Source organism: Raphanus sativus, chromosome 6 (genome assembly GCF_000801105.2).
Source record: "Raphanus sativus cultivar WK10039 chromosome 6, ASM80110v3, whole genome shotgun sequence".
Taxonomy (NCBI): Eukaryota; Viridiplantae; Streptophyta; class Magnoliopsida; order Brassicales; family Brassicaceae; genus Raphanus; species Raphanus sativus.
This window is the reverse complement of record NC_079516.1, coordinates 50,923,657-50,949,255: the sequence shown is the minus strand read 5'-3', so window position 1 is coordinate 50,949,255 and position 25,599 is coordinate 50,923,657. Positions and strand designations below refer to the sequence as shown.

Sequence of the window (25,599 nt, the reverse complement as noted above, 5' to 3'; positions counted from 1 at the left end):
TCAAAAAAAAAACTTAACATGTCAATTTATTAACAATAACAGTCCCTTATCTATCATTCTCTTCACTCTTTTTTTTTTTTTGAGAAAAAGAACTCTTTTTATGTTACGTTGGAGAAAGTACATCTAACAATTTATAAATCATACACCAACTTCTACTATAATAAACTTTTAAACCTATAAGTGCCACAAATAATTTACCTGCAAACTTGGATGCATTGTATAAACCGTAAATTTGATTCCTATAGAAAAGAAAGCAGAGGTGCGACTTATATCAAAAAAGAAAGAAGGCAGAGGTATGCTATAAATGTGAAGCAAAAGTACACATGCGGCCATGATAAAACAAAAACATTTTTTTTTTGAGCAACTAAAACAAAAACATTTAAAGTAGTCATTAAGCACGAAATCCATCTGTTTTTGCCTGGCGATGAATAAGTGACTACATGCATGTATATTATATATATATAGTTATAGTTGTGTGTGATGATCAGATTCATAAGGTCATAAATAAAGTTTAAAACCCTCACTGGTCACGTGCTTAGGCAGTAAATACCTTCAGTCTTCACTATATCTTCAGTTGTTTTCATCTTAAAAGAGAGACTGTTATACATACTCGAGCTACCAAACCCCTTTCATCTCCATCTGAAAGGTCTATTAGAAGCCAGCCTCAACGTTTACTTATATATCTATATCTATATATCGCCACATGTATCACTAAATCTTAACTTGGTATTTTACTTGCTTTTAAAGCCTTCCTCGGCTATCTTCCTTCACACCCTCTTTAAAAGTCACTTGACATTAGTATCTCTCTTTTTGTTTCTTTCTACTTTTATCTCTTTTCTTTCGATCCTCTGAGAGCATGCCTGGGACCCTTTTTCTATTTACAATGATTTAGGTTCATTTTTACCATTTTAGTCTTAGATATTCATGTTTTAAAGGATAAATAAAGCTCTTATATGGTTCCTTGTGTTTAGGGAGAGACTTGAATCAGAGATAGGGAAAAGGAACAAAAGAGAAGCAGATGCTTTGCCTCATCAAATGGCAGGAATTAGAAGACCAATATCCGGTCCTCTCGGAGCCCTTAATACCATTACTCCTTGTGCGGCATGTAAACTTTTGCGCCGTAGATGCGCTCAAGAATGTCCTTTTTCGCCTTATTTCTCCCCACATGAGCCTCTTAAGTTCGCATCCGTCCACAAAGTCTTTGGAGCTAGCAACGTCTCCAAGATGCTAATGGTAATAACAAAACACACAAATATCATCATTTTATAGTGATAATCATCATCGCTTTGTTGGCCTCTTTGGTAATTACATAAACAGAGTTTAGTCCGGGTTTCATTATAAATATCTGATTCAAAAACAATATTTTCTAAAAAAATATCTCAACTAAATTTTGTTAAGCTTTTTAATATCCAAACTTTTTTATATCCAGTTTAATATTTAAACTAATTATTTTATCATTTTTTGTACACTTACTTTTAAATTTGTGCTCATTTTAATACTTAGACTATACTAATTTTAAACAAAAATATTAAAAAGTTTCAAACAAAACTCAAAATATTTCTAAAATTCAAAAGAAATATCCTAATAATTTCAAATTCTATTTAATTTTAAAATATAAGTAACTAAATTTTGGATGATATTTTAAATATTTTGGAAAAAATAATTCTGAATAAAATAAATAAATTATTTTAAACAAATTAATTTTGAAACTAAAACTAAAACTCATATTATAAGAAAATTAATATTATCCAAATTTAGCTACTCTTATACTTAAAAGTTAAAATAAATTTTGAAATTTTGTAGATTTGTTTTTGGATTTTAATGATTTACTAAGTTTTGTTTGAAACTTATTATTAAAACAAGTATACTTTAGATATTAAAATGAGCACAACTTAAAAAATAAATATATTAAATGAGCAAAATAATTAATTTAAATATTAGATCGGATAGTACAAAAATTTAGTTTTAAAAAAGTTTAACAAAATTAAGCTGGGGTATTTTTACAGAATTTTTTTTGTTACAGAATTTTCTGTTTTGTAGTATTCTCATAATTTTAACACTAATCAGGAAGTACCGGAAGGTCATAGAGCAGACGCAGCTAATAGCCTCGTGTATGAAGCAAACGTGAGGCTAAGAGATCCAGTGTACGGCTGCATGGGAGCAATCGTAGCTCTACAACAACAAGTTCAAGCTTTACAAGCCGAGCTTACAGCCGTACGATCTGAGATTCTCAAGTACAAGCAACGAGAAGCTGTCGCCACTTTGATAGTACCTTCCAACTCCCAAGTCGCCGGATATCACAACTCTGGCGACGTCTCCGTCATTACACTGCCACCACAAACGCCGTCAACTCCACCGCAACCTACGGCACCTCTTCCTGATCCGCCTCCTCCATCTTCTTGTGTTTACTCTCAACCAACAACAAGAGCATTACAATACGGCGAGATTGAAAGTGAGAACAACTCCTACTTCGGTTAAAGTGTATTTCAATCATTCTATGAAAACACAACATACATATAATTTATTTCCATAATCTGTGGTCCGATTTTTTTTTGGCACAAATCTGTGTTCCGATTATTATAACTAAATTAAATAAATATAAAGGAGGAGGTTGTTTAGCAAAAAAAAAAATATAAAGGAGGAGGTTGATGTTAAAAAGCCTATCATTAATCGATCAAATGTCTATGTATGTATATGGTAAGGGGTATTGTTAACATTTTACATATCCGATATTAAGATGAGGTTGAAACGTTGTTCTTAAACCCACAACGTGGAAGTTCAGTTCCAAATTTCCAGTAAAGAACAGAGTAGAACTGTAGAAGTCTATTCATTTATTTATTTCTTATACAGAAGATAAATAAACTCGATATTTTCATTGATTAAATTTTTAATAAACCACACATATAATACATTTGAATTTAGGGTAGCTTAAATTCATTTGATGAGTCATGCCTACTTAAACTTTGTGAAAATCTAGAATCCAAGCAACATAGTGAGTTAATTCTACAAAAAGCTGCTTGCACCAACTTTTTATTGATAGCTGGCTTTGAATGTGCAGATGTACATATTACATACATATATATATATTGGGTGAACTGTCAGCTGTAGATAATATCACTAGTTCATCTCATTCCTTTTATTTAATTTTACTTTCGGTGTTTCCTTAGCGTATCGAATTAATCAATACAGCTTCTTGCTGACCAGATTCATGCAATGTTCGATGGGATCTGCGTTGATCAAAAGTAGCAATTTTCTTTTTGAGAATTTTGGTAAGAATAAAATATAGTTGCCAAAGTATCCGATATATTAATTTAGTCAAGAAATGTAAGTCTAATAATTTATATTATGGATATACTTGACAATAACATATAGTCTAATACAATATGTTAGACGTTATATATATAGTTAGTTAAGTTAGGATCCGGTTCATGTAAATTCTTCTAGGTGAAAGTGTATGCGACCAATGTGAATTGGTTTATGTGTTCAATGATAACAGGACTTTTCGGGTCTCTATCAAATGAAGTAGTATGTGAGATGTCGAACCAATCCTAAATGATTTCAATGCACTGAGAATACAAATCTATGCTTAATCTAAGTGCAAACAGGTTTTGAGTGATGATGTGAACTAGAACTATGCTAAAGTGCAATAAAGAAACAAGCTTTCAATCAATCTTGGACAATAGGATTCATGGGGCTAGACATTTGACTTTAAGTGATTAAGATCCAATCTAAGGATGACAAACTTTCAATCAATAACTTCCTTAAGTCTAGAACACTGAAATAAGCAAGCTCTATGGTCAAGAAGAATGCTCATTTGCTTTAATCAACTAGACATCAAAGGTCTTTGAGCCTAAAAGATCTAAGCAATCATTAAGGATGAGTCTACTAACTATCTAAACTCCCTTAACACAATGGTCTTTGTGTAAGGTAAGTTTAGAGCAAGCTCTACTTGGTTCAGACATTTCATCAAACACCTTGTGGGTGGGAAATGTCTAGAGCTCTAGAATAAAGAGGCCAACATTAATCTAGCATTAAGAGAAGTATACAAGCAAGGAAACAAGAGATCTAACACTAAACACCCTTAGATCTTCACTTAATCACTCTGATCACCCTAGCCCATGAATCCAAAAGGTAACTACTCACTAATAGACATGAATAACCCAAAACCCATGGATGATTGAAGGTTAATCATGCTTAGTGGTCAAGATTAATTAATAATCACAAGAGATAGAGATGAAAAGAAGCTCAAGATTAAGTCTTTCACCAAAATAGCTAATGTGATTACAAAGAAAACAAGATATCCCTCAAAATTAGGTCTAAAGGGTATTTATAGAAGTCTAAAAACGAGTTGGGTCAACCCAACAATCCTGGATCAACCCAATAAAAAACAGTCTTTTTCGCCCGTAGCGACCTTGCTTTCCGCTACAGGTAGGTCGCTACAGAACTCTTCAACTCTTCAGGATCTGTAGAGACTTTGCAAGTCGTTACGGTGGTCGCTACGCTCACTCGGGTGGCCTCCTAGCGACGTGATCATGTCGCTACGCAGAGGTCGCTACGGACACTTAGTCATTTCTTGGGTTCTGGCTTCTCCCATCATAGCGACTTGGTAAGTCGCTACGCATGTCGCTATGATGGCTCGGGTTGCGTCTTAGCGACCAGGCGAGGTCGCTATGCTGATGTCGCTACAGAGTTGATATGCCTCCAGTAGATTGATCATAACTCCTTCAATACAGATCCAAATGATTTGAAACCACCTCCATTAGAAAACTAACTCAATTTACTTTGTCTTCCCAAAATTTGAGCTTCAAAAGATATCTTTAAGGCCTTCATCCATGTTCATCTTTCACCTTTTTGACTCAAAACCCCTCAAATGTCTCCAAAGTCACCAACAAGCATCTCCAATATCTGATAGAGACAAATGTAATGCAATGCAACCTAAATGCACTCTAAATGCATGCAAAGGAACAATATAAGGACTAGAATGAAGCTTAAAAACATGTAAATACACAAGATATCATTCAACTAGTAGAACAAAATGATATAGAACTTGAGCAATAACTTAGATAGTCCAAGTTTTGATTGTTTGCTTAGGATAAACACTAAAGTTTTATTCATATCATTTTAATCAAGATACCACAACTTACATGTTTTTTTTGAAAACCATACATATACATCATCACTCATTGTTATAATTAAATAGTAAGAGGAGATGTATCTACGGATCTGACCTCCATTTGAACACATCCTCCACTAAACTCTTTGGTCTCATCACTCTTGTAAATATACTTGCTAGCTGCCCACAAAAATGATCCCATGTTCACAATCGAAATCACCATTAGAAATCCATAATAGTAATCTAGGCGGAATCGTTCAAATTATCCCCGATCCAACTCTTGCCTTCCCCTTTACTCGTGATCTTATCAATCATTGTCATCAAGAAGCTGTTCAAGAAGTTCCCAAGACCGATCCCACTGGTAAAAAAGTTGTCCCAAGGCTCTGCATCTCCTCATATATTTTAAAAGATGTATTTTGTGTAACAGGTGTAATAGTATTCGGAAAACCAAATTGGAGGCTTTCAGAATTGTTCTAAAATATTTATGCCAAATGTAAAATTTTCGAAACTTAAACATGTTGTCATCGATTGATTGGTTTAGCTTTCTTTTATGTATAACTAGGGGAGGCCCGCCCTACGGGCGGGAAGTAAGAAAAAATAATATTAGTTTATCTCAAATTTTTATAATTATTTTAAATATATGTATTATTCTGTTTTGTTATTTTATTTCTAAATATATGTATTATTTTAAATATATGTATTTTTTATGATTTGCAGGATTTTTTTTTGTTAAACTTCATACACTCTTGGTTTTTAAACTTTACTTTATTTTTGTGAACTTAAATGTAATAAAAATTCAAAGAGTAAATTAGAAAATATATAAACTTTTCTTACTCTTCTTACGAGGTCTCAATGGCTCAGAAAGTCTGTTTATTGTTGTGTATATTACTGAATGGATATAGATATCAAACCTAAGTCTGTGAGTCAAATTCTTCACTTCCATAACCCAATTTTTTTGGAATAATATCTTCTTTAGTGAGTCTTGGATCATTTGCGGTGGCTCCATCCTTATGATCTCCCTCTAACCTGAACGCTCTTATTTTGTGGTTTTAATTCGGGTTTATATTGTCATTCATCTTCTCTTTTTACATTGTCATTGCTCTTTTGAGATCATATTTTCCCTTTTTTTAAAAATTAGTGATCTTTAAAGGAAACATTTATACTTTTGTCCTAAAAATTGGAAACATCTATCAGTGTTCTAAAAAGCGGTCTAGGCGGCCGCCTAGGCGGCGCTTAGGCGCTAGGCGTTACAGGACCGTGGCGATTACTTTTTAAACCGTCTAGATAATTATAATATTGTAATAATAAATAATATATAATTTATTATTCATAAATTATAATAATTAATATATTTGTAATATATATTATTATGAAAATAATTTTATCATATATAAATAATAGTTTTTACTATTATTAAATATAAAAAATATTACATATATTTAATATATTGCTATAATTTATAAACACTTAGACCGTTTAGCTAATAATCTAGGCGTCTGATTAGTCGTTCTAGGCGCTAGGCATTAGGTGACCGCCCGCTTAGCGCCTAGCGCTTTCTTGAACACTGACATCTATACACCTTACCCTCAACTTGTTGAAAAAAAACGCAGAGTATGGCCAATAACAAATATGAGGTGAAGCATGAACAAAAACAAATATTGGCCTAATGAACATATTTTATGATTTTATAAAATAGAATCAGAATTTTGAAGTGAATAGTGGAGGAAGTAATAAAAAATTTGAAAATAAGGTGATAGAATCTAAAAATGGGAAAGTGATGCATGTCTTAAGCCAAGAATATTATTTCTTACAGACCATGTGATGCATGTGGGGGAGCTCTTACATTTGTAACTGATCTTTGCTAATTCTTTGTTTCTCTGTAGCCTAAAGCCTTCTCATTTAGTCCAATTTGATCACCAAACCTGCCCAATATAAGAAAATAAACATTGCAATTTAGACATCTGACACAGAACATCAAATTTAGATTGTAATAAAGCACTACTGATTACTTAGCAATCCAAATAACACTAAAAGAATAGAGATATGATAGTTCAATGAGTAAAAAAAATTATGCATAGACCATGTCTGACACATGACTGTATCTTTTATAATATTATAGTACCTTGCAAACTCCTCAGCTTTCTTAGCATCTCATCTTCATCCAAAGAGTTATAAATCAATAGAAAATAATCAGACAGCTTGAGAGAAGCACTTGTATTGTATATAGCACAAACAGAGTTAATAACAACCTGTGACAAACACATGAATCAGACCTGTATGACAAATGAAAAAACTGATTTCAAAAAATTGGACTATTCTCTGTTGACACAATGGGTTTTGAATGGGTTTCTCTTATGATTTACCTTAATTCACTGTAAGCTTGTTCCTATTTTCGCAGCTCCATTGTGGTGGAGAAGTAGAACCATCAGTAGAACTCTTCCATCCCCTCTCATTCAGTGGAGTATCGATCTTGTAACCCAAAAAAAAAAACTGAGGTTAAAATTCACAGCAACCAAAAAGATTGAAACCAAAGATGATTGTTTATGAAAATTGTTTAAAAGCCAAAAAGTCTAACACTACGATGATGTAAATATATGAATACAAAAGTTTGATAATCATGGATACAAACGAATGTTATATAAGTTAAGTAAACATGATTTATTAATCTGTTTTTAAGGAAAAGCCTGTTGGGACGTTAATAGTTGAGAAACAAACCCGGCAAATCAAAGCCAGCATTAGTCACAGCCTGTAGTTGTTCATACTTTCAAAACTGGAACTTCTCAGCTGGGGTGGTTCACGGTTGTTGGCATAAGTGTCGCCTGTAATAGTTAAAAAAAGAGAAAAAAATAATCAACAACTGGATTCGAGACCATCTCCGAAAGAGGGAAATTATAATTCTGATCTTTTTTATATATGTGAGCCTAATGCCACCGTGTGTTCAAACACTTCGATGAACATGAGTTTTAAGAACAGAATTGAAAAAAAAAAACATAATCAACAACCGGATTCGAAACCAAAAATAGGATTTTGAAAACAACTGGATTAGAAACCATCTCCAAGGAGGAGAAATAGATTTTTCATAACATATCTCCCAAGGATGAACATGAATTTCTAGAACAGAATCACCTTAGATTCACCCATGAGCTCGCTTCTGGCTTCTTAAAACCTGAGGAGGCACACCACCACGGTGGGAAATCAGAAAAAAAATTGATAGATGAGTTAGGCATTATACGGATTCGGTGAGGATGATGATCATGGGAAGAAGAGTGACCTTTATATAGGGAAAGAAGTGTATCAGATGAAAAGAAAAAAAACTTAATAAAAAGTGAGAAGAAGTGTATCAGATGAAGTTGTGAATGGAGAAGTGTGAGGTGTAACATACATTTCCTAAGGCTAAGCAAGTTACCGGCGAAAGCAGGGATGGGAACGCAGAGAAAACAGTTCGGTTTAGGCAGGAAGATCACCATCGCTCCAAGCCTCCAAGGTATTGGCATCATGCTGATATCTGGAATTGAGTTTCTTTGTTGGTAAATTAATCGTATTTCTAGGAGATTCCAAAGAGAATCCAAGAAGAAAACGAAAGGAATCACAAAAAAAAAAAAAATGGAAGGAACACAAATTACCCTCGTTTTCTCTAAACAGGTCGTGTTCAAAGAGGGGTGATGGTGTTGAGAAGCATGATAAAGGGATGAATCAATTAGGAGAAACGTTTCGTTTATCTGAAGAGAAGACATAAGGTCATGGCTGTTCAGAGATAGAAGAAGAAGACTTTTTGTTTATTTGTCGAAAAAAAAACGTAAATCCCACATCTTTTAGTGAAACAATGAGTTTCAATAAACGTGACACGTGGCAAATGTTGTGAGAGTGAATTTGTGACATGGCATCCTATGTGGATAGCCTAGGAGTGATTGAAAGTCTATTTTATATAAATAGATTACTTTATAAACAAAATATTGGAACCCGTTACCCATTGACCATAACTTTTTTTTTTCATTGACCATAACTTAATTACACTTCTAAAATATTTTTGAATAGTCCTTTGTTGAAACATCCCTTTGGTTCCATATTTAACTCGGGATCCCAAGAGCATCGGGCAACCAAAAGTTGGGACTTGGGACATGTTGTGTATGTTCATTAACATTAATGTCTCATTCCTTGGTAGGATTTGGGAATATTGAAGAAAGTAAATGAAGAAGCATTTTGACTGGCGTCTCTGAGGTTTTCTCTATATAACTCACCAACGTTTACGATATCAACTCCAAGTTATACCTTATACTAATACCTATGGCAACGCAGAACAACCTTGAAATTTTCTTGGGTGGGTTTGCAAAGGCCTTCAATGAACAATGGCAAGTAGATTTACGTCTCAAGGCAGGAGACAGTGATGAGAGTTCAGCTATCTCCGCCCACAAACTTGTTTTGGTCTTTTATTTTTGTCTCCTCAATTTATCATCATACGACTCTAATCATTTGTTTTAAATGCTTATGTTTAGTGTCTGGCTCTTACTTGAAATGATACCTTCTCAACATATGTATGTATTGTTAACAGGCGGCACGATCAGAGGTGTTTAAGAAGATGCTGGAATCAGACACGTTGAAAGCTAAGGTTGGGCAGATCGAGACAGTAACTCTCTCGGAGCTGAAACAAGAGGAGTTAGAGGCTTTAGTTGAGTTCATCTACAACAATCGCTCTGTGCTTTCTGAAAAGGAGAAGAAACATGTTCAAACACTTTTTGTAGCAGCGGACAAATATGATATTCCGCATCTAAGGGATCTATGCAGAAAACAATTGTTGTCATCTTTAAAAGTGGCGAATGCTATCAGTATCTTGGAACTGTCTTTGATTCCGTTTGACAAAGCCCTCCACAACTCCGCGGCCATGTTTGTCTTAAGGAATTTATTGGCGATTTGTAACACAGTTGAGTTCAAGTTGTTCGTTGGCAAGAATCCAGATCTTACCGTTGAGATAATGAAGTCTTCTCAGACTCGGATGTGGAAGAACTCATATTTCTAGAATCCTAGAAGATCAAAATTGTTTAATATCGCGAACACATCTCTGTGGGTTTGGTTTGTTACGTTAAGTTTCTAGATTTGCAAAATATTAAATTAAAAGACGGTCAATAAATATTTGTTTTGAAACTTGCTTTCCATTTTGCCATTGTTTAAGACCTGGATCAGAATAGTAAAACCTGCCCGTATTAGTTACTGAACCGGCAGGGCTCGCATTATATAGGGGTTTTACTTCGGTTGGGATCTTTTTTTTTTAAACAATCATCAATCTCTTCTCACAGAGCCGCGGCTTTTCTCTTCCAAATAAATCGCAAACCCGTTTCCACGAACGAAATTTCTTTGTGCATCGTCTCTTGACTCTCCTCTCTTCTATATTGGTGTTTTGATAGCAAGAGATAGAACCAAATCGATGCAAACCCCGTTACAAATTTATCTTGGTATCTTCTTAAGTTATATTATGAGTTTTCTTCTATACTGGAGAAAAGAATTGTGTATAGTTGTATATGATCATTTTATTTCAAAGTTGTAGTTCAGTGTAGTTTCAGATTTTTTTTTTCATTATCAAATAAAACTGTATTACCAAATTACAGTTTCAAATCGATTTTTTGTTCGATGGGATAAAATTAGGGGGATAAGTTCGGTTATCCGGATTTATCAGCACTATTCTAATATTTCCCCCTTGTTAATATCAGTATGCTAATGTAAATCAAATTATCACAATCTTGTTTTTGTCAACTATCAAATTTAGCTAATCATGATTAAGTTAATAAGAAATCGTGGGGGAGAACGGGTATAGACTAAAGATATAAAACTCGTTCGGATATTTTTGTACTTCAAATCGGATTCAGATATTTTAAGTTCGGATTTGGTTATTTCGGGTCGGATTCGGATTTTTAGATTTTGAAAGAAAAAAAAATTAAATTTTTCATTTTTTAAGTTTCTTATACTTAAAAAATATAGAATTCACGTAACTGAATTTTTTATTTCTAATAAATTGAATGAATAATAGATTTGGAGATAACATTTCAAATAGAAATAAATATTAATTTGGTTATCATTTTAAATTTTGAATGTAACTTTAATTAATACATGAAACATGAAGCTTGATTTACATTTTAAATGAGTATCAAATCATTTTCTCTGTAGTTAGATATATATATATATATTATATGATCTTAAAGTATGTGTAATATTAATACAATTATTTTAAAATAAAATGAGACATGTAAACTAGAAATATAAAGATATGTTTACATATGTTCGGTTATCTTTAGATATTTATTCGGGTTCGGACATTATCTGTTGGGGTTCGGATATCCAACTTCTCCTAAATCAATATCTATTTGTTCGTGTATTTTACTATTTCGGTTTGGATTTCTGTTCAGGTTTTCGGAACGGATTCGGATGGGAATTCGGGACCGGGTAAAATGTCCATCCCGGGTAGGATGTATGTATTTGTACGTTTTACATTCCAGTTTTTCTGGAGTTATTTTGCTCACGTGAACAAAAATGTTTGTCTTCTTCTGTGGTATAGAATAAGCTCTCTAATACCATCTGATCAAATCCGAAATAATGTTAATTTTATCTATCACATTGAAAAACAATGCTGAGCGTTTTCAAATTTCTGATATTATTCGAATTTAAAAGAACTAACTGTTAACACACAAAGGAAAATACGTATATAAACTAGGTTACTATATACTTTAGATACGTGTTTACTATTGCTTAATTATGCGAAATAAATAGTAGTAACATACAATTGATTTTTCTTCACTATCCCTTTTATAAGGGAAAATTCTGGGATACAAGTTGAACAGAGAAACTAAGAAGTAAAATTACTATAGAAATTCTGTTATTATATTTTGCATAAATAAAATATAATAAAGAGAATTAAAGAAAATGTGGGTCAATCTAGCTCTGTAGATCATTGCTTTCACTCCAACTTCTGATTGCATCTGTCACTGCTTGTTTCACTGCTTCAGAATCCATACCATCTCCATCTTCATTCTGCAATTAGTAAAGGTGCGTAGTGACTAAATAATTTTTATATGCCAACACTCAGATATGGACACACACAATGTTTATATATATTTTGTATCCGTGTTTGTTGAGATTGCCCCCTGCATTATCTACTATGATTTCAAAACTTTCATTGGCAAAAGCACAAACATTCACATTGGTAAGTAAAACCATATAAGATTTCATAACAACAACATATGACGACGCTATCGCAACATGAGATCGTCTGTAGTACTCTATACAAATATATGCATATAGGCAAATAGTTATAACTACGATATAGAATTGATGTATATAGATATGTTTTTCTGCTGATGTGTTAATTACCTCGACTCCATTGGCATGCAAGCTAAAGGAGTCGGTACATGAAATCCTAGCTTCGAGAACGTTAAGCCCAATATCCTCAAAGGCTTCTAATACCGAAACAAGCATGCCTGGCTGATTCTTCCCTGCGAATATGTTTATCATAAAACCCTTTTCTAGGGTTTCCACTGTTACCTATAAATAAATCATCACCTCTTAATGAATATCTCACATTCATATGAGCGTACTTATGTCTATAATGGTTCCAGAGTATATGTTTGTGATTGTATATACCATTGGTGTGGTGGGATCTGTGGGCTCGCTTGAAGATTGCCCTGCCGTATTGTCTTCCTTGAATCTTTCAACTTTCTTCTTAAGCTTTTTGATATATTTTGATGCATCCATTATGATCGATGTATCATTTTCCTGTCATCAAAATACACGTGTGAATGGTCACATATTAGCAGCATATACATCATCCGAAAATACACTTTAGAGGTTAGCAAAAAAAAAATTCATCTCAAATTCAACAATCGATCATGACTGGCCCATATTTAGCAATAATATGCGTTATTCTATATATGTTTTTTTGGTAACACATTCCATATATGTTTAGAAGAAGATAAAGTAATTACCCAAGAAAAAAGGACGCAAGAATATATCGAAGATCCAAAGGATTCAGATACCCAATATCGAAAATGATCTTAAGGGACAAAATTGTGATCGAGTAAAAAAAGCTATATAGATCGAGTAAAACTGAGTGAGCGAGTGTGTGCATGTATGTACTTGTTCATAACTAGATTTACATACGTATACATATGGAAAATGAATGCGTTTATCTCCATCGGACACAATAAAAAAAGAAGAGACAGGGTGAAAATTAATTACTGCATGAGAATTAGTGACTGAACGAAGCAATTGAAACTTCTCTTTCAAAGAACCTCTCTTCTTTTCCCTCGGATCCATTCTTCTTCTATGCTTGATGTTATCAGCCTCTTACTTTCGTATCAAGCTTTCTTGATTGGTTTCTACTCTTTTCTATGCAGAGGAAATATGTGTGTATATGCAATATATATATGAAAAGGAGGAAGCCGAGATCTTAGAATAAATTGTTTATAGGATCCTCTCCTCTCTCACATGTCTGCCTTAGTCTCTCTTGATCGCTACAAAATATAATATACGGACAACTCCGTTTTGTATCTCGTGAATTACTTGCTTGCCTCTATGTCTCAATATACGATATCCTATTTAATATTCGACCCTATTTTTATTTTGTTTTCTTATATAAATACATATCGTATATTGATTAATTTATGATATGTATTTAGAGTATTTATAATATTTATATGATTATGTAAATACGTATATATACGCGTTTCTACCCTTGCTTAGTAACTTGAAAATTGTAACACTATGTTTTTTTGGGTGCAAATGTTAAAATTAACACTATGTTTTTATTGGCGGTAAAAACTCGCTGTGGTGAAAATACATAACCTTTGCACCATTTATATTTCCACTACATTATTTATGTGTTTTATCCTGCACACTATTCTAACTCCTCCAAGAAAGATCACGATAATTGATTACAACTATAGCCAGCTTTGAACTTTTGGAAACCGATAAAGATATATAATTACAAAACTCCATTGATGCACTTAGTGATATGATGCACTATTCCAATCCGTGTAATAAGTAATGATATAAAAACGGGACTTTATCAGGTATGTATTATTTGGCTAGTCATTCAGCTTTAAATTATAAATAAAAGTTAAATACATTCACTCTTTTCTTTTGGGACATCATACACTGACACCTAAATTTAATTTGATAAGAGTAGCAAAAAGACATCAACATCTCTCTTCTGGATGCAATTTTTATTCAATCGCGATATATAGAGATGCAAGTACCATTACATCCAATCCGTTATGATCATTGCACAACAACAAAAAATCATTTGAGCTTGGCTTGACTGAGTCCCGTTATATATCTATGCAATACTCTAATGATGTTAATAGGATACTTGAAGAGAGAATCAAAGTAAGAAAAAAGGGTCGAGAAAGGGAATGATGAGCTCGTGACATATGGGGGAGGAACTAATATTGTGAAATCAATTATTTATTTTTAAGAAAAATAAAAGTTTGGGAGCATCGAAAGAAGTGAATGAGAGGATAAAAGCAAACAAAAGAATGTTAGTTGTGATTTTGGAATGCCTCCAAACACTCCTCACGGGGATCTTTATGAATACAAACCCACACGTATATCCTCCTCTCTTTTACCCTATTTCTCCACTCTCCTTGTTTCTCTCTCTATATGCAATATTTACGGCTCCGTATATGCATAACGTATATACTACGTATATAAGTGCTTCTTTGAAATACACACATATATATATCTTTAAATGTGCATCTATGCATATATAGATCCCAATTTTGAACAAACACCAATGTAAAGTCACGTCTTTCAAAACACTTATCATTTATTGTTTGATGCTTAACAATTTGCATTCCAGTTTCGTAAAGAATGATTTGATGGATCGTGGATCAGTCTCAATACTAAAAGCGCATCATTGATTTGATCTAACGCATCTTTTTACGTTAGATCAATATGCTCTACACATTAATGTGTATATATACTAAGTTGTGCATATATGTAAGCGTTTAGATACAAGTACATAAATTTGGATAGATTAGCATGGTATAGGATATAGAAGATTGTCTATATAGGAGACGGACAAACAAACGTACCCACCAATTCACATGTGTGCCAATTAATCATCACAACAAAACAATACTCTACACACAAGTCCCGTTGCTTCATCAAGCCCTTTCTCTCTCAAATATGTAGCTTAGTTCATGTAGACATTCTACTGTTTTCTCTCATCTTCTTGCTTCTCTACACTATCTGTTTCTTTGATTTGATTTAGGGTTTTGTGCAAAATGCACCCATGATTTTCTGCACCTCTCGTCTACGTCAGGAACCATGTCTTCGGTTGTTGAAAATATTTACTTATGAATTAATATTGAATCATAGAATTGAGTACTCAAATGTATCTAAGGACCAATATTCCTTCGCATGTGAGATTATAGTATTCTATAATGTTATCTATAATAAAGTCAGTAGATAACATTTCACTATCAAGAAACTATTCAAAACTGTTAACCATAAAATTTGGTTTGTAAAATACTACTATAAATATCCTCATAAAAGGAACACATATATATTGAAAAAGGCTTTTTATTTAAATCGCAGAAAAAATATTGAATAAAAATATATATTTCAAAGTAAAATTAGATAACACAACCAAAATTATTATGCTATGGAAGGGATAGAACAAAAAGTGAATAAAGGTATGTTTAAAAAAAAAAAAAAAACACAACCAAAATTATTATGCTATGAGAACAACCTCATTGAAGGGTTCTAGCTTCGAATATCTGAAATATATATATATACATACATATATATTTTTAAGATACTCAAGCTAGAATCTCTCGGTGGGATTGCTCTAAACTATACATACTGTATAATTTTCTTTTGGGTATGAACACTGTAGATATCAGGTATTATTAGTTTTCTTGCCATAGAAAATACCGATTGGAAATTAAAATATATGCGAGGCCATAATATGATAATATTTGTTCCTAATATATAGAGGGTCGCTATCTACATCTGAATTCTAATGGCTACAAAGAGTTACCTTGTCATCGATTCACTTCGAAAAGCTTTTGGCTTAGAAATGATCATTTTAACAAAGACAAGTAAAATATTTTTTCCCTATTCCCTATTATCTATTTGTTTATGTAAAAGAGTCTCGTGTTTGTGACAGCTATATCTCTTTTGTCTTCTCCTCCATATGAATTATTTTTTCTTGCCCGAAAATATTAATTTTGGTATCATTTTGTTCTACAATATGCACTAAAAATTATGTTATAAGCAAAAAATAATGAGATACAATATCCATAGAGTAGTGTTCCACTTGGAAAACGATCATTGGTTTGCTTTCCTACGTATTAGGAAAACGATTCTGATTGTACTTGTAAATTTATACGTCGATTTATGAACAACCATAATGACATATTACTTATTAGTATAAGCACAAGCACAACACAAGCAAAGGGTACTCTACTAACTTAAATCAATTTGACGACGAAATATGGTTCTAAGTTATTTGTTTTTTTTTTTTTTTGCTAAAAAGGATGCTATGTTATAATGGTTCTAAGTTAAATCAATTTGACGACGAAAAATGGTTCTAAGTAATTTGTTGTGAAAAGGATGCTATGCATCAAATATTATCACCAAATATTAATTGAGTTTGGTGATTTAACTTAGTTATCGAAAATGTTAGCCTTTTATTAGTATGGATTTAATATACATATACATCATATATACAACTAAGGCTAACACAACTACACAATAATCTAGTCTAAATTGGTTACTTTCATAGAAAGAACTGGCAAACATGAGAAATAATGTCCAAGATATTTGATAAGTAGTTACACAAAAAAAAACATTTGATCGAGTCATCACATGTTTCTAATTCTACATCATGCTAATTTGATCCAGTCACATGTTTTCACGTCATTTTAATATTAAAATTTGATTCAGTCACATGTTTTTTCACATCAAATTTTTCAATAGCACTTTTATATAAATAAGGATTTTACAAGCACATAGAATTTTTTTTTCTTTTTTTTTCTTTTTTGGGCAACGCACATAGAAAAATTAATAATACAGATTTAGTGGTTTTAGAGCAGTTAATACTACGTACGAGAAAGTCATGCTAAAATCAAACTATATGTTGTAACATAATTTTCCTAAAGCTGTTGTTTATCCCATTAGTTAACTAATACTTCTTATTGAAAAAAATAAAAATCACTAACTTAGAAACTTTTATATCGTCAGTTTTTTTTTATTTATTAATAGATTTACTAAATTGTTTTACTAAAACTTAGTGTCGATTGCCAATCTCTTAAATAACTTCTGTAAGAGTTACTCCATTGAAAAGTATAAAACATTTGTCCTGTTGTAGTGTCGGTCTTAATCTAGTTTATCAATAATTTTGACAAAATTATTGATCTAGCTGATTATTACCACACAAAATATACTGTTGAAACAATGGAAGGCATATCATTATTTTTGTAAATAATTGATAAAATTATTGATCTAGCTGATTATTACCACACAAAATATACTGTTGAAACAATGGAAGGCATATCATTATTTTTGTAAATAATTGATAGAAATAGTATTATGTAATCGAATTAGATGACAATAATAATAATAAAATAATAATACTAATTAATATTTAATATTTATATATCGTTGTTTCTTCTTCATGTTGGCACATCAATGTTAAGGACGACTCATTAATTAAACTCCAAGATATAAACACATTGGCTGGACCATACGTAGAGTTTAGAAGAGACCAAGAAGACAAAATTATATTGAATTTATCTTAAGAAGAATTTACAATAATATGTTGTAGTCAGGGTTTAGCAATTTGATGTACCCCACTCTCCTCTTGAATGTGACAAAAGAATCAAATGAGAATTAGGTCACGGGGGCGGCTCTGTGCTATCAAACATCAGTCTTTTTTTTTAATATCTTTGTTTTCGATTTTTTGCATAGTATTTGATCAAATAATAGACATTGCTCAATCATTTACATCCTCATATTTATACCCCAGAATACTGTAGAAACAAATACGCATTTAACACTAGTTTAATTAAGAAAGCGTACATATGTTTACATATGCGTGACAACGTGACGTTTGCATGCATGTCTGATGTCTAGTTGTAAACTTATTAACTAACTATAATTAAGCTTTTCACATAATTTATTTGTTGAATCCCACAAAAATGGGAGAGTGAACATATGTTTAATCTATAATAGGAGTAGACAAACAATAGCTTAGGACCAAGACTTTAAAAAAAGGAGAATACAAAGGAAATTTAGAAGAAAAAAAAGTTGAAATTTCATTAACTTAAATTTGCTAAGGTAATATGGTTAGATAGAGAACATGATGATCAGAGAGCAGAAAATTTTCCAAAAGAAAAATTCAAAGAAATATCATAAATTATACAAAACTAGATATGATTTCACATAATCCATTTAGTTTACATATTATTTTTTTGTATGAAATTTATATTTTAATCTGTTTACACAAAAAATCAAATATCCAACCAAGGCTTTAATAATAAGAAAAATTCCGACGATTATGGGCCCCTTATGGGATACTTAAGGCCCATTATGTTTCTTTCTAAGCCCTTCCCCCTAGTGTAAGGCTTCAAGCATCTCTAGTACCTTTCTTCTCTTCCGACACTGAAGCAAGCAAACCTTCCCGCCGCCGCGAGAGAGAGATGGGTAAGGGGTCAAAGAGTTCAAGGAAAGGGAAGAAAGCATGGAGGGCCAACATAAGCACGGAGGATATCGAAGATTTCTTCGAGAAATCCACCAAAGACGCTCTCTCCGGTGGAAACCTCTCCGCCGCTCCGAGCGAGGATCTGTTCCACGTCCACAAATCTCATGGTTCTCCTCTTACCTTCTCGATAATCTCTGATTGGGTGTTTGGATATTGATGAAAGTTTTGATTTTGCTTATGGTTTTTTTCTTGTAGACATTCCGGTGAAACGGAAGATTGAGAAAAACAGAGAGAAGGTTCTTCGGTGTGATAGCGTTTTGAAGAAGAATCCTTTTGTCCAGGTGGTGTCATCTTCCAAGCCCAAGTCAAAGATCAGTAAGAAGAAGAAGAAGAAGAAGACAAGCGCTGTAGAAAGCAAACCACCTGAACAAGCTCAAAATGTAAGTGATAATGAGTTATCACAGTAGCAAAAAGCTCACCGGTTATTTGTCTGGACAGGAGGTTGATTTTATATATGATTCTTTTTTTTTTCCTTGTTTGCAGAATGTGGATGATGATTCTGTAATGATGGACTTGTGGGGTGATGAACATAAAGGTTCGTTTACTTTAGTTCTGTCTGAATTTTTTCTTTTGTTCTTTTCTCTTGACATGTTAAGACTTAACCTCTTCTTTGGTAATAAAACTTGCAGGAGAACATGAGAGCAACCCTAGAAAGGTAATAATAATGTCTCCCCCTGTAATATAAAATTGTTGATTTGGTTTTTCAGGCTGAACTCTCTTTCTCTTGTTTGTACAGATATGGAAAACGACTTCGACTATTCCGGCAGTAGAAGTTGATCCAGCAGGATGCTCATACAACCCTACAGCTGAAAGTCACGAGGTAACTACAAAGCCTTTTACTGTAGACTCACACTCTCACAGGCCTCTAAGCTAGTCGAGTAATTTGCATTGACACCTCTCTCAATTATGTTTGCAGGATATGTTGGCTGAAGCTGTTGCTCAAGAAATGCAGAAAGTTTACAAAACTGAGTTAGGACCTGAGCCTGTTCCTTTGACTATCGATGGAAACAACAACATCGAAGACGAGGCAGGTCTCTTGAGCGTATGCAATAGAATAATCAATGGAAAGAGTACCTACTTTCTTGGTGTGGACAATGGTAGCGAAGGTGAAGAAGAGGAAGCTGACGCTGCAGATGAAGTGTCTGAGGCTGGGAATAAGTAAAGCTCTCTCTCTCTCTCTTGTTTGCTGTTTTGTTTTTATACATACTGCATTGCATTGGCTAAGACTTAGATTTACATAACTGCAGAACCGCAAGAACCACAAAGAGGGTGACACGTGTGGTGTTGAACAAGCGAGCTAGACAAAAGGCGCTACGGGAAGAGGAGACAAAGGAGAAGCATAAAGAGAAGTTATCAAAGGAGATTGACAGGTACTATTTGAAAAAAAAATATTATTCAACGAAGTTGTGTTCTTACTATTCTTGTTTTTTTTTTTTTTGTAGCTTGCCCAAAATCATAAAAGAAATAACTGAAGAAGATGAGGAGAAACTGAACAAAAAGATAAGACAGACCATTGCTAAGGAGGAAGTGTTGAAGATACGTCCTCCTCGTTTGGGAAAGCACAAGTATGAGGCTCCTCCTGTGCAAGTCCTCTTAACAGAAGAGATGACCGGTTCACTTCGTAAGCTGAAGGTATATATATAGTATATAACTCTTGGTTCCCTGCTTTCAATGGTAGCTTAAAAAAAAAACTGAAGAAGCTATATCCTCTTTTTTTTTTGTGTGGAAAAAAGGCATGTTGCACGCTTGCAAGAGATCGATTCAAGAGCTTGGAGAAGAGAGGAATACTTGTTCCGTCAAAGAACATTAGAAGGTAAGTAAGTTCTTACAGTAAATGACTAGTGAACAAAGTACTTTATGTTGAGTTCTTACTAAGATCTTTGATTTGTGCAGGAACTAGATACTCCAATATACTGGTCTCAGCCTACCACATATATATACATGTTTGTGTTTTAACATTAAGTTGGTTTTAATGTTATCAGTTTTGAGTTGTTACCAGTTTCATTACTCCTAGTCTTGACTCTCTTTCTGATTCTTAACACTAAATCTTTAATCAATCTGCAACTTTAATAGCTCTAGTTGGGTCTGTGATGTTTTATTATTATGTTCCATCGTACGTAGGATCAATGTAAGCACCATTTATACATAAGTTTACCATTTTTAAACATCTTACGATAGAATCAGATAAGTCCAAATCAGAAAAAAAAAACTTCAATAATCATAAAATCTCAACTGTCTTAAACTCGGATTTCAGTTTAATCAGTTGTTTTGCTCACGCCTATTCTTTCTCCAGTCCCATGGCTTTTCTGGATTCGAAGAAGCCCACAAGCCAATACGCTTCTGCCTTGCTTCCTTTTCCCACTGATTTTCACATCAAATAAACTATCAACAAAGACCTTGTAAATGGTAGTGTATATACAACAACACAAGCTTTACTAATCTTTACCTTTGCAAGAACAATGCGCTTGTCATAATCTATATAATGCCAAGCAAGACCTTTCTTTAGCATTGCCTCCTACACAACGCAAAAACTAGTTCAACAAAGTTCTTTTTTATCAAAATGGAAGTGTACTTATAATTACCTGAACAAAAACTCCATTGCAGTATAAATCTCCAACACACCTCCCATACCGATCTTCTCCATAAACAAACACCTTCAAGCTTTTCCATTGAACAATCTTAAGCAGCTCTTCTTGTGCCTCTTTCCCAAACGGCATCTGGCTTTCTGGTGCATCTATTCCCCTATTCCCATTTCCACCACCAAAGATTTCTCCTTTATAACAAAGAAAACTAATGGCATGTCTAGTAGAGGAGTGATTCTCCTTACCTTAGTCTGATTCTGAACTTGCGAGCAAGCACTTCTTCATTCTGAATGTTTAGCACTCTGTAACCAGAATCAATGATCTTCTGGTGAAGCGCGTCTGCTTTTGTGTAATCTTTCCTCTCTCTCGCCTTTGCTCTTTTAACCGCTGCAACATTCACTTCCCTTGGAACACAAGATGACACAACCGGGTCTGAACTACTGACGTAAACTGTGATGGTGTCTCCATCTGCCACAGCTTTTGGATCCACCTTATTTTATTCCATTAACACAAACTTAATCAGCAACAAGTTTTGTTTTCTTTCGAGCATTATCACTTAAGTTTTTTTACTAACCGGGAGGGTTTGAAACTCAAAAAGAACTCCTTCGGGTAAAGATACAGGAGGAGCTTCAGTAGAGAGCTCAACGAGAGTGTGAGGCAAAGGGAGTCCATAGAAAGACAAAAGCCCCTGTCATAATAAAACAACACAGTCAGTCACTTAAGTTCTCTTCCATCTTTAAAAAAAAAAAAACTTATGTACTTGCTAACTCATTTGTACCTCAACATCTGCTTTCTGATGCCTTTTCAATATCTCAGTAACAAGCCTAGAAGCATCCTCTGCTGTCTGTGGTGGGGGTTTTGCTTGCTTCCATGCCTCAAGTATTTTTCTATACCTTCACAAAGCAAAAAAAAATACATAGCCAAAGTTCACATCTTATTATAAGTTCATTCCATACAGGACCAGACCGGAATAATACTAGGGAGAAACATGTGAGATAATTGTTGTGGTGTTTACCAGTTTGCTTGAGCTTTTCTTGATGACACAACGTACCTCCCAAGTCCTTCAGGAACCTAGAAGTCAAGTCATAATCAAAACAGTTTAAGCTAATAACTAGGTTACAGTATCTGAACTAGCTAAAGAAGAATGAAATTGAAAGCAGCAGGATCAGGTGAGAAATTCTAATACTTGGGAAGTGATCTCGAAGTTGAAGAGATCGTGAGCGAGAGCTGAAAGACCGACGGTGGAGACGCCGTGCGGACCGAGAGAGTCGTCGTCCGTGGTGGGTTTGCAGCATTTTCCGTAGAGATATCCAAGAGCGTTACCCATCTTTCAGGAAATCTAATAAAGTTTCGATCTTTTCCTGAAAGACAATCCCTACTGCAGAGGGAAGACGAAGAAGAGGACCAAACTCTTTCTGAAGAAACTGTACTCTCAGTTAATATCTTTGGCTGAGGGAAAAAAAATCAAAAAGTAACGTATTTTTAATCTTGTACAATTATTAAAGTGAAGCCACGAGGGAGGTCCACAAACACAAATTTTTTTTCTTTTTTCACTGAATTTTTTTTTTTGTAATTTAACAAATAGTATCATTACAGCATAATGTGACATAAATCATGTCCGAGAACAAGGGTGTGTGTGTGTTCAGGCAAGTGCATCGCTCGACAACGAACATTGACACAGCCGCAATTTAAGGTGAGTATGGGCTTCTAGTTATTGTATGAGTCTTGTTATACAATTTATTATGGACCGGGCTTCTAGTTATTGTATGAGTCTTGTTACAATTTATTATGGACCGAGCTTGTAATGGTCCAGTTCAAGTGTGTCAAAAACGTTTAGAAGTTGTGAAAGACTGTATTTTTCAAAGTTATGAGGCAAAGCCTTTATATACAACGTCTACAAACCGAATCCAACTTTAACCTTAATTAAAATTTGAATACTGATATTAAGATGAGTTCACTCGAATTACTCCAACTTTAACCTAACTGGATCATATAATCCCTTACTTATTAATACAGAAGCATTTTTAGAGTCTAATCTTTATTTTGTATTTTATTCACAAGTTTGCCTTTATAGGTGAGGTGTCGTTACCATAGCTATTCTCAGCTTTTATTTTTAATAACCCTTTACTTACTAGAGAAATTACACTATATGCCATTAGTACACATATGACATAACTGGCTTGATAACGAGATAACGCCATATATTTTCTTCAATCGATCAACCAATTTAATAAGATGAGTTTTTATTCTTTTGTAAGATTAGCTCGCCGATGATATGTCGGGTATCTCGCCGGACATCTGAGTTGGACGACAATTTTAGAGCTCTAAGGTTGGAGAGTAGAGTAATCAAAGTGTGTAATCATCCTTTATCAGATTATCTGATAAATCGAGAATGTGAGATTTGAGTGGAATGTTTTAAGGATGTTTTCGGAGAGATTCGTGGCGGAGATGGTGAGAGAGACGATTTTTTTTCCGAGAGGATGTCAAAGAGACAAGAGGTGGAGACAGGGGTGGAAAAGACGGTGAGATCACTGAGGTTAACGAGACGAGCGAGTAGAGTCATGAGAGGCCGTTGCGGCGGCGGAGGAATGAAGAGACGGCGGTGAAGGAGTGGAGTGAGTCAGGGAGGCGATGTGCGAGGAGTGGAGCTTCAAAGATTACTACGGCAGATTCGTTCGGTCCTGTCGTTTTGGGTAGTACCTTTGATCGATTGCTCAATGGACATCAGACTTCAAGGTTAATTGTTGTTTTCAGTCTGTGGTTTCTGCTTAAGAAAGTTTGTGGTGATGGAGAAATCAGGCGATGGAGCTAGCCATGGATCGAATAGGAATAGTAGCAGGGGTATGTGATATCCCGATGTTGATGAACAAACAAGTAAGCCATCTGTCCCTCTCGAATCTGTTCTCATCTCTCCCTTTTCGCCTAGATTAGTTTAGCATCCTACACCATTTGATATAGCAAGTCATTCGAGAACGAGGAACCTAGCAACTTATGTGAGGTTGAAGTCTCTTTTATGGCTAAAATTAATTGTACTGAATGTTTCTGTGGTTTAAAGCTGAAACTGTTTAGCTTTGCTGATGAGCTGAAAATTTCAAGGTCTCAAAGACATTAAAGAGTTCAATTCCCTGCTTATGTGAGATTGGAGTTTAAGTCCAGTGGCCTTAGTTCTTATCATGAATTGCAAAGACGTGTTATTGTGATCTCAAGGCAAAAAGGAAGACTCTTTTTTATTGTCTTATATAGTGAGTTTGTAAAGCTGAAACTTTTATGCGTTGGCTTGGCTTGAATTCTTGCTGTCTCAACTGACTAATGTCTTGGCTTGAATTCTCAGCGAGCTTGCTGTTTGAACTCACTAATGTCTTGGCTTGAATTTTCAGCGAGCTTTCGTCTACCTTACTTGCTCTGTTTTTTTCTTCTTTCATGGCAGCTCTGTTTATTTTTCTTCTCCTTCAACACGTTACCACCTAAACATGGTTTTTAAATAAGTATTTTGCATTTTGTTATCCTTTCATATATCAAAATTATCAAATCGAGTTGTCATTACTAAGATGGTTTCTTCCAGCTATACATACACATATGCTATAGAACATGGCTTCTTTCTCTTCAAGACATGTGTTGGTTATACTATACATGTGGTTCTATATAATTCTTTTTTAATTAAGATATCAGTACTTTACAGTTTGATTATCTTTCTAGCAAGATGTTAAGGGGGTGGGATATTAGCAATTCTGAAAATATGCATTTTCACTGTTGTTATACTCATATGTATGATCGCTTTATCTTGGTCACAGAATAAAAATACTTAAGTATGAACTCATACATTTCATTGTTAATCGTGTAATGTTGCATATAAACCGTACGAGGTTATATTCTAATTTCTAAAAAGTACAAAAGCAAAGTTGTGAGTGATCAGATCATTGTGAATCAGGAGTAAATCACTATCAAAGGATCAATAGTTATATAAACCAGCAGCGATTGACACATACCATTTTCATCTCACTGATGTTAAGGCTAATCATGTTACTTTAAAAAAAAAATCGAAAATGATGTTCGGTATATAATATGACTTTTTAGTAACATACCGTCAATATATGCATTAATTAGTTATGCTTAATTTTACGGAAATATTAAATTGTGTTCAAAGTGAATTTATG

General features: G+C 33.8%; 5 protein-coding genes and 2 long non-coding RNA genes across 13 annotated transcripts; 4 read left to right on the top strand and 3 right to left on the bottom strand.

Moving 5' to 3' along the window:
* The first annotated feature begins 636 nt into the window (after window positions 1–636).
* Window positions 637–2,614, top strand: LOC108810433 (LOB domain-containing protein 15). Its single transcript, XM_018582544.2, has 3 exons — window positions 637–892; window positions 972–1,233; window positions 2,068–2,614. Exons 2-3 carry the CDS (start codon window positions 1,036–1,038, stop codon window positions 2,476–2,478), a joined length of 609 nt encoding a protein of 202 aa, XP_018438046.1. The 5' UTR covers window positions 637–892; window positions 972–1,035; the 3' UTR covers window positions 2,479–2,614.
* Window positions 2,615–6,771: 4,157 nt separating this feature from the next.
* LOC108810218 (uncharacterized) lies at window positions 6,772–8,987 on the bottom strand. 5 transcript variants are annotated; one of them, XR_001942999.2, is made up of 7 exons: window positions 8,737–8,987; window positions 8,496–8,618; window positions 8,240–8,279; window positions 7,829–7,932; window positions 7,477–7,582; window positions 7,236–7,386; window positions 6,772–7,035 (listed from the first exon to the last, which is right to left on the bottom strand). It is a non-coding gene; the product is annotated as an uncharacterized LOC108810218 (long non-coding RNA). The 5 variants fall into 5 exon arrangements; XR_001942998.2 differs by having other exon boundaries at window positions 8,520–8,618; window positions 8,737–8,985; XR_008935028.1 differs by having other exon boundaries at window positions 7,876–7,932; window positions 8,520–8,618; window positions 8,737–8,985.
* Window positions 8,988–9,287: 300 nt separating this feature from the next.
* LOC108808854 (putative BTB/POZ domain-containing protein At2g40440) lies at window positions 9,288–10,153 on the top strand. Its single transcript, XM_018580951.2, has 2 exons — window positions 9,288–9,535; window positions 9,663–10,153. The coding sequence occupies exons 1-2, from the start codon at window positions 9,398–9,400 to the stop codon at window positions 10,125–10,127; spliced, it is 603 nt and encodes a 200-aa protein (XP_018436453.1). The 5' UTR covers window positions 9,288–9,397; the 3' UTR covers window positions 10,128–10,153.
* A 1,713-nt stretch (window positions 10,154–11,866) lies between these two features.
* On the bottom strand, window positions 11,867–13,651 carry LOC108806831 (transcription factor SCREAM2). The gene is made up of 4 exons (XM_018579033.2): window positions 13,334–13,651; window positions 12,740–12,871; window positions 12,470–12,640; window positions 11,867–12,130 (listed from the first exon to the last, which is right to left on the bottom strand). The coding sequence occupies exons 1-4, from the start codon at window positions 13,409–13,411 to the stop codon at window positions 12,035–12,037; spliced, it is 477 nt and encodes a 158-aa protein (XP_018434535.1). The 5' UTR covers window positions 13,412–13,651; the 3' UTR covers window positions 11,867–12,034.
* Window positions 13,652–18,720: 5,069 nt separating this feature from the next.
* LOC108813122 (ribosome biogenesis protein NOP53) lies at window positions 18,721–20,935 on the top strand. 2 transcript variants are annotated; one of them, XM_018585581.2, is made up of 10 exons: window positions 18,722–18,970; window positions 19,059–19,243; window positions 19,347–19,398; window positions 19,493–19,518; window positions 19,600–19,683; window positions 19,780–20,021; window positions 20,111–20,233; window positions 20,306–20,495; window positions 20,597–20,676; window positions 20,757–20,935. In XM_018585581.2, exons 1-10 carry the CDS (start codon window positions 18,802–18,804, stop codon window positions 20,761–20,763), a joined length of 1,158 nt encoding a protein of 385 aa, XP_018441083.2. In that variant the 5' UTR covers window positions 18,722–18,801; the 3' UTR covers window positions 20,764–20,935. The 2 variants fall into 2 exon arrangements, with proteins under 2 accessions (XP_018441084.2, XP_018441083.2); XM_018585582.2 differs by lacking the exon at window positions 20,757–20,935 and having other exon boundaries at window positions 18,721–18,970; window positions 20,597–20,680.
* Window positions 20,936–20,942: 7 nt separating this feature from the next.
* Window positions 20,943–22,911, bottom strand: LOC108813124 (staphylococcal-like nuclease CAN2). Its single transcript, XM_018585583.2, has 8 exons — window positions 22,632–22,911; window positions 22,461–22,516; window positions 22,224–22,338; window positions 22,020–22,133; window positions 21,691–21,935; window positions 21,446–21,605; window positions 21,310–21,378; window positions 20,943–21,224 (listed from the first exon to the last, which is right to left on the bottom strand). Exons 1-8 carry the CDS (start codon window positions 22,770–22,772, stop codon window positions 21,123–21,125), a joined length of 1,002 nt encoding a protein of 333 aa, XP_018441085.1. The 5' UTR covers window positions 22,773–22,911; the 3' UTR covers window positions 20,943–21,122.
* A 679-nt stretch (window positions 22,912–23,590) lies between these two features.
* Window positions 23,591–24,940, top strand: LOC108809808 (uncharacterized). 2 transcript variants are annotated; one of them, XR_001942912.2, is made up of 2 exons: window positions 23,591–24,319; window positions 24,542–24,940. It is a non-coding gene; the product is annotated as an uncharacterized LOC108809808 (long non-coding RNA). The 2 variants fall into 2 exon arrangements; XR_008935596.1 differs by having other exon boundaries at window positions 24,501–24,940.
* The last annotated feature ends 659 nt before the right edge of the window (window positions 24,941–25,599 follow it).

Coding starts and splice junctions, on each gene's coding strand:
- LOC108810433 (XM_018582544.2), top strand. CDS start 1,036: ATGGCAGGAATTAGAAGACCAATATCCGGTCCTCTCGGAGCCCTTAAT. Junction 1,234..2,067: donor ACGTCTCCAAGATGCTAATG/GTAATAACAAAA, acceptor AACACTAATCAG/GAAGTACCGGAAGGTCATAG.
- LOC108808854 (XM_018580951.2), top strand. CDS start 9,398: ATGGCAACGCAGAACAACCTTGAAATTTTCTTGGGTGGGTTTGCAAAG. Junction 9,536..9,662: donor CCGCCCACAAACTTGTTTTG/GTCTTTTATTTT, acceptor TATTGTTAACAG/GCGGCACGATCAGAGGTGTT.
- LOC108806831 (XM_018579033.2), bottom strand. CDS start 13,411: ATGGATCCGAGGGAAAAGAAGAGAGGTTCTTTGAAAGAGAAGTTTCAA. Junction 12,872..13,333: donor CAGTCACTAATTCTCATGCA/GTAATTAATTTT, acceptor TTTTGATGACAG/GAAAATGATACATCGATCAT. Junction 12,131..12,469: donor TGCATGCCAATGGAGTCGAG/GTAATTAACACA, acceptor TACTAATTGCAG/AATGAAGATGGAGATGGTAT.
- LOC108813122 (XM_018585581.2), top strand. CDS start 18,802: ATGGGTAAGGGGTCAAAGAGTTCAAGGAAAGGGAAGAAAGCATGGAGG. Junction 19,519..19,599: donor ATGAGAGCAACCCTAGAAAG/GTAATAATAATG, acceptor TTGTTTGTACAG/ATATGGAAAACGACTTCGAC. Junction 20,022..20,110: donor GTGTCTGAGGCTGGGAATAA/GTAAAGCTCTCT, acceptor ACATAACTGCAG/AACCGCAAGAACCACAAAGA.
- LOC108813124 (XM_018585583.2), bottom strand. CDS start 22,772: ATGGGTAACGCTCTTGGATATCTCTACGGAAAATGCTGCAAACCCACC. Junction 22,134..22,223: donor ATCAGAAAGCAGATGTTGAG/GTACAAATGAGT, acceptor TTATTATGACAG/GGGCTTTTGTCTTTCTATGG. Junction 21,606..21,690: donor AAGTTCAGAATCAGACTAAG/GTAAGGAGAATC, acceptor AAATGGGAATAG/GGGAATAGATGCACCAGAAA.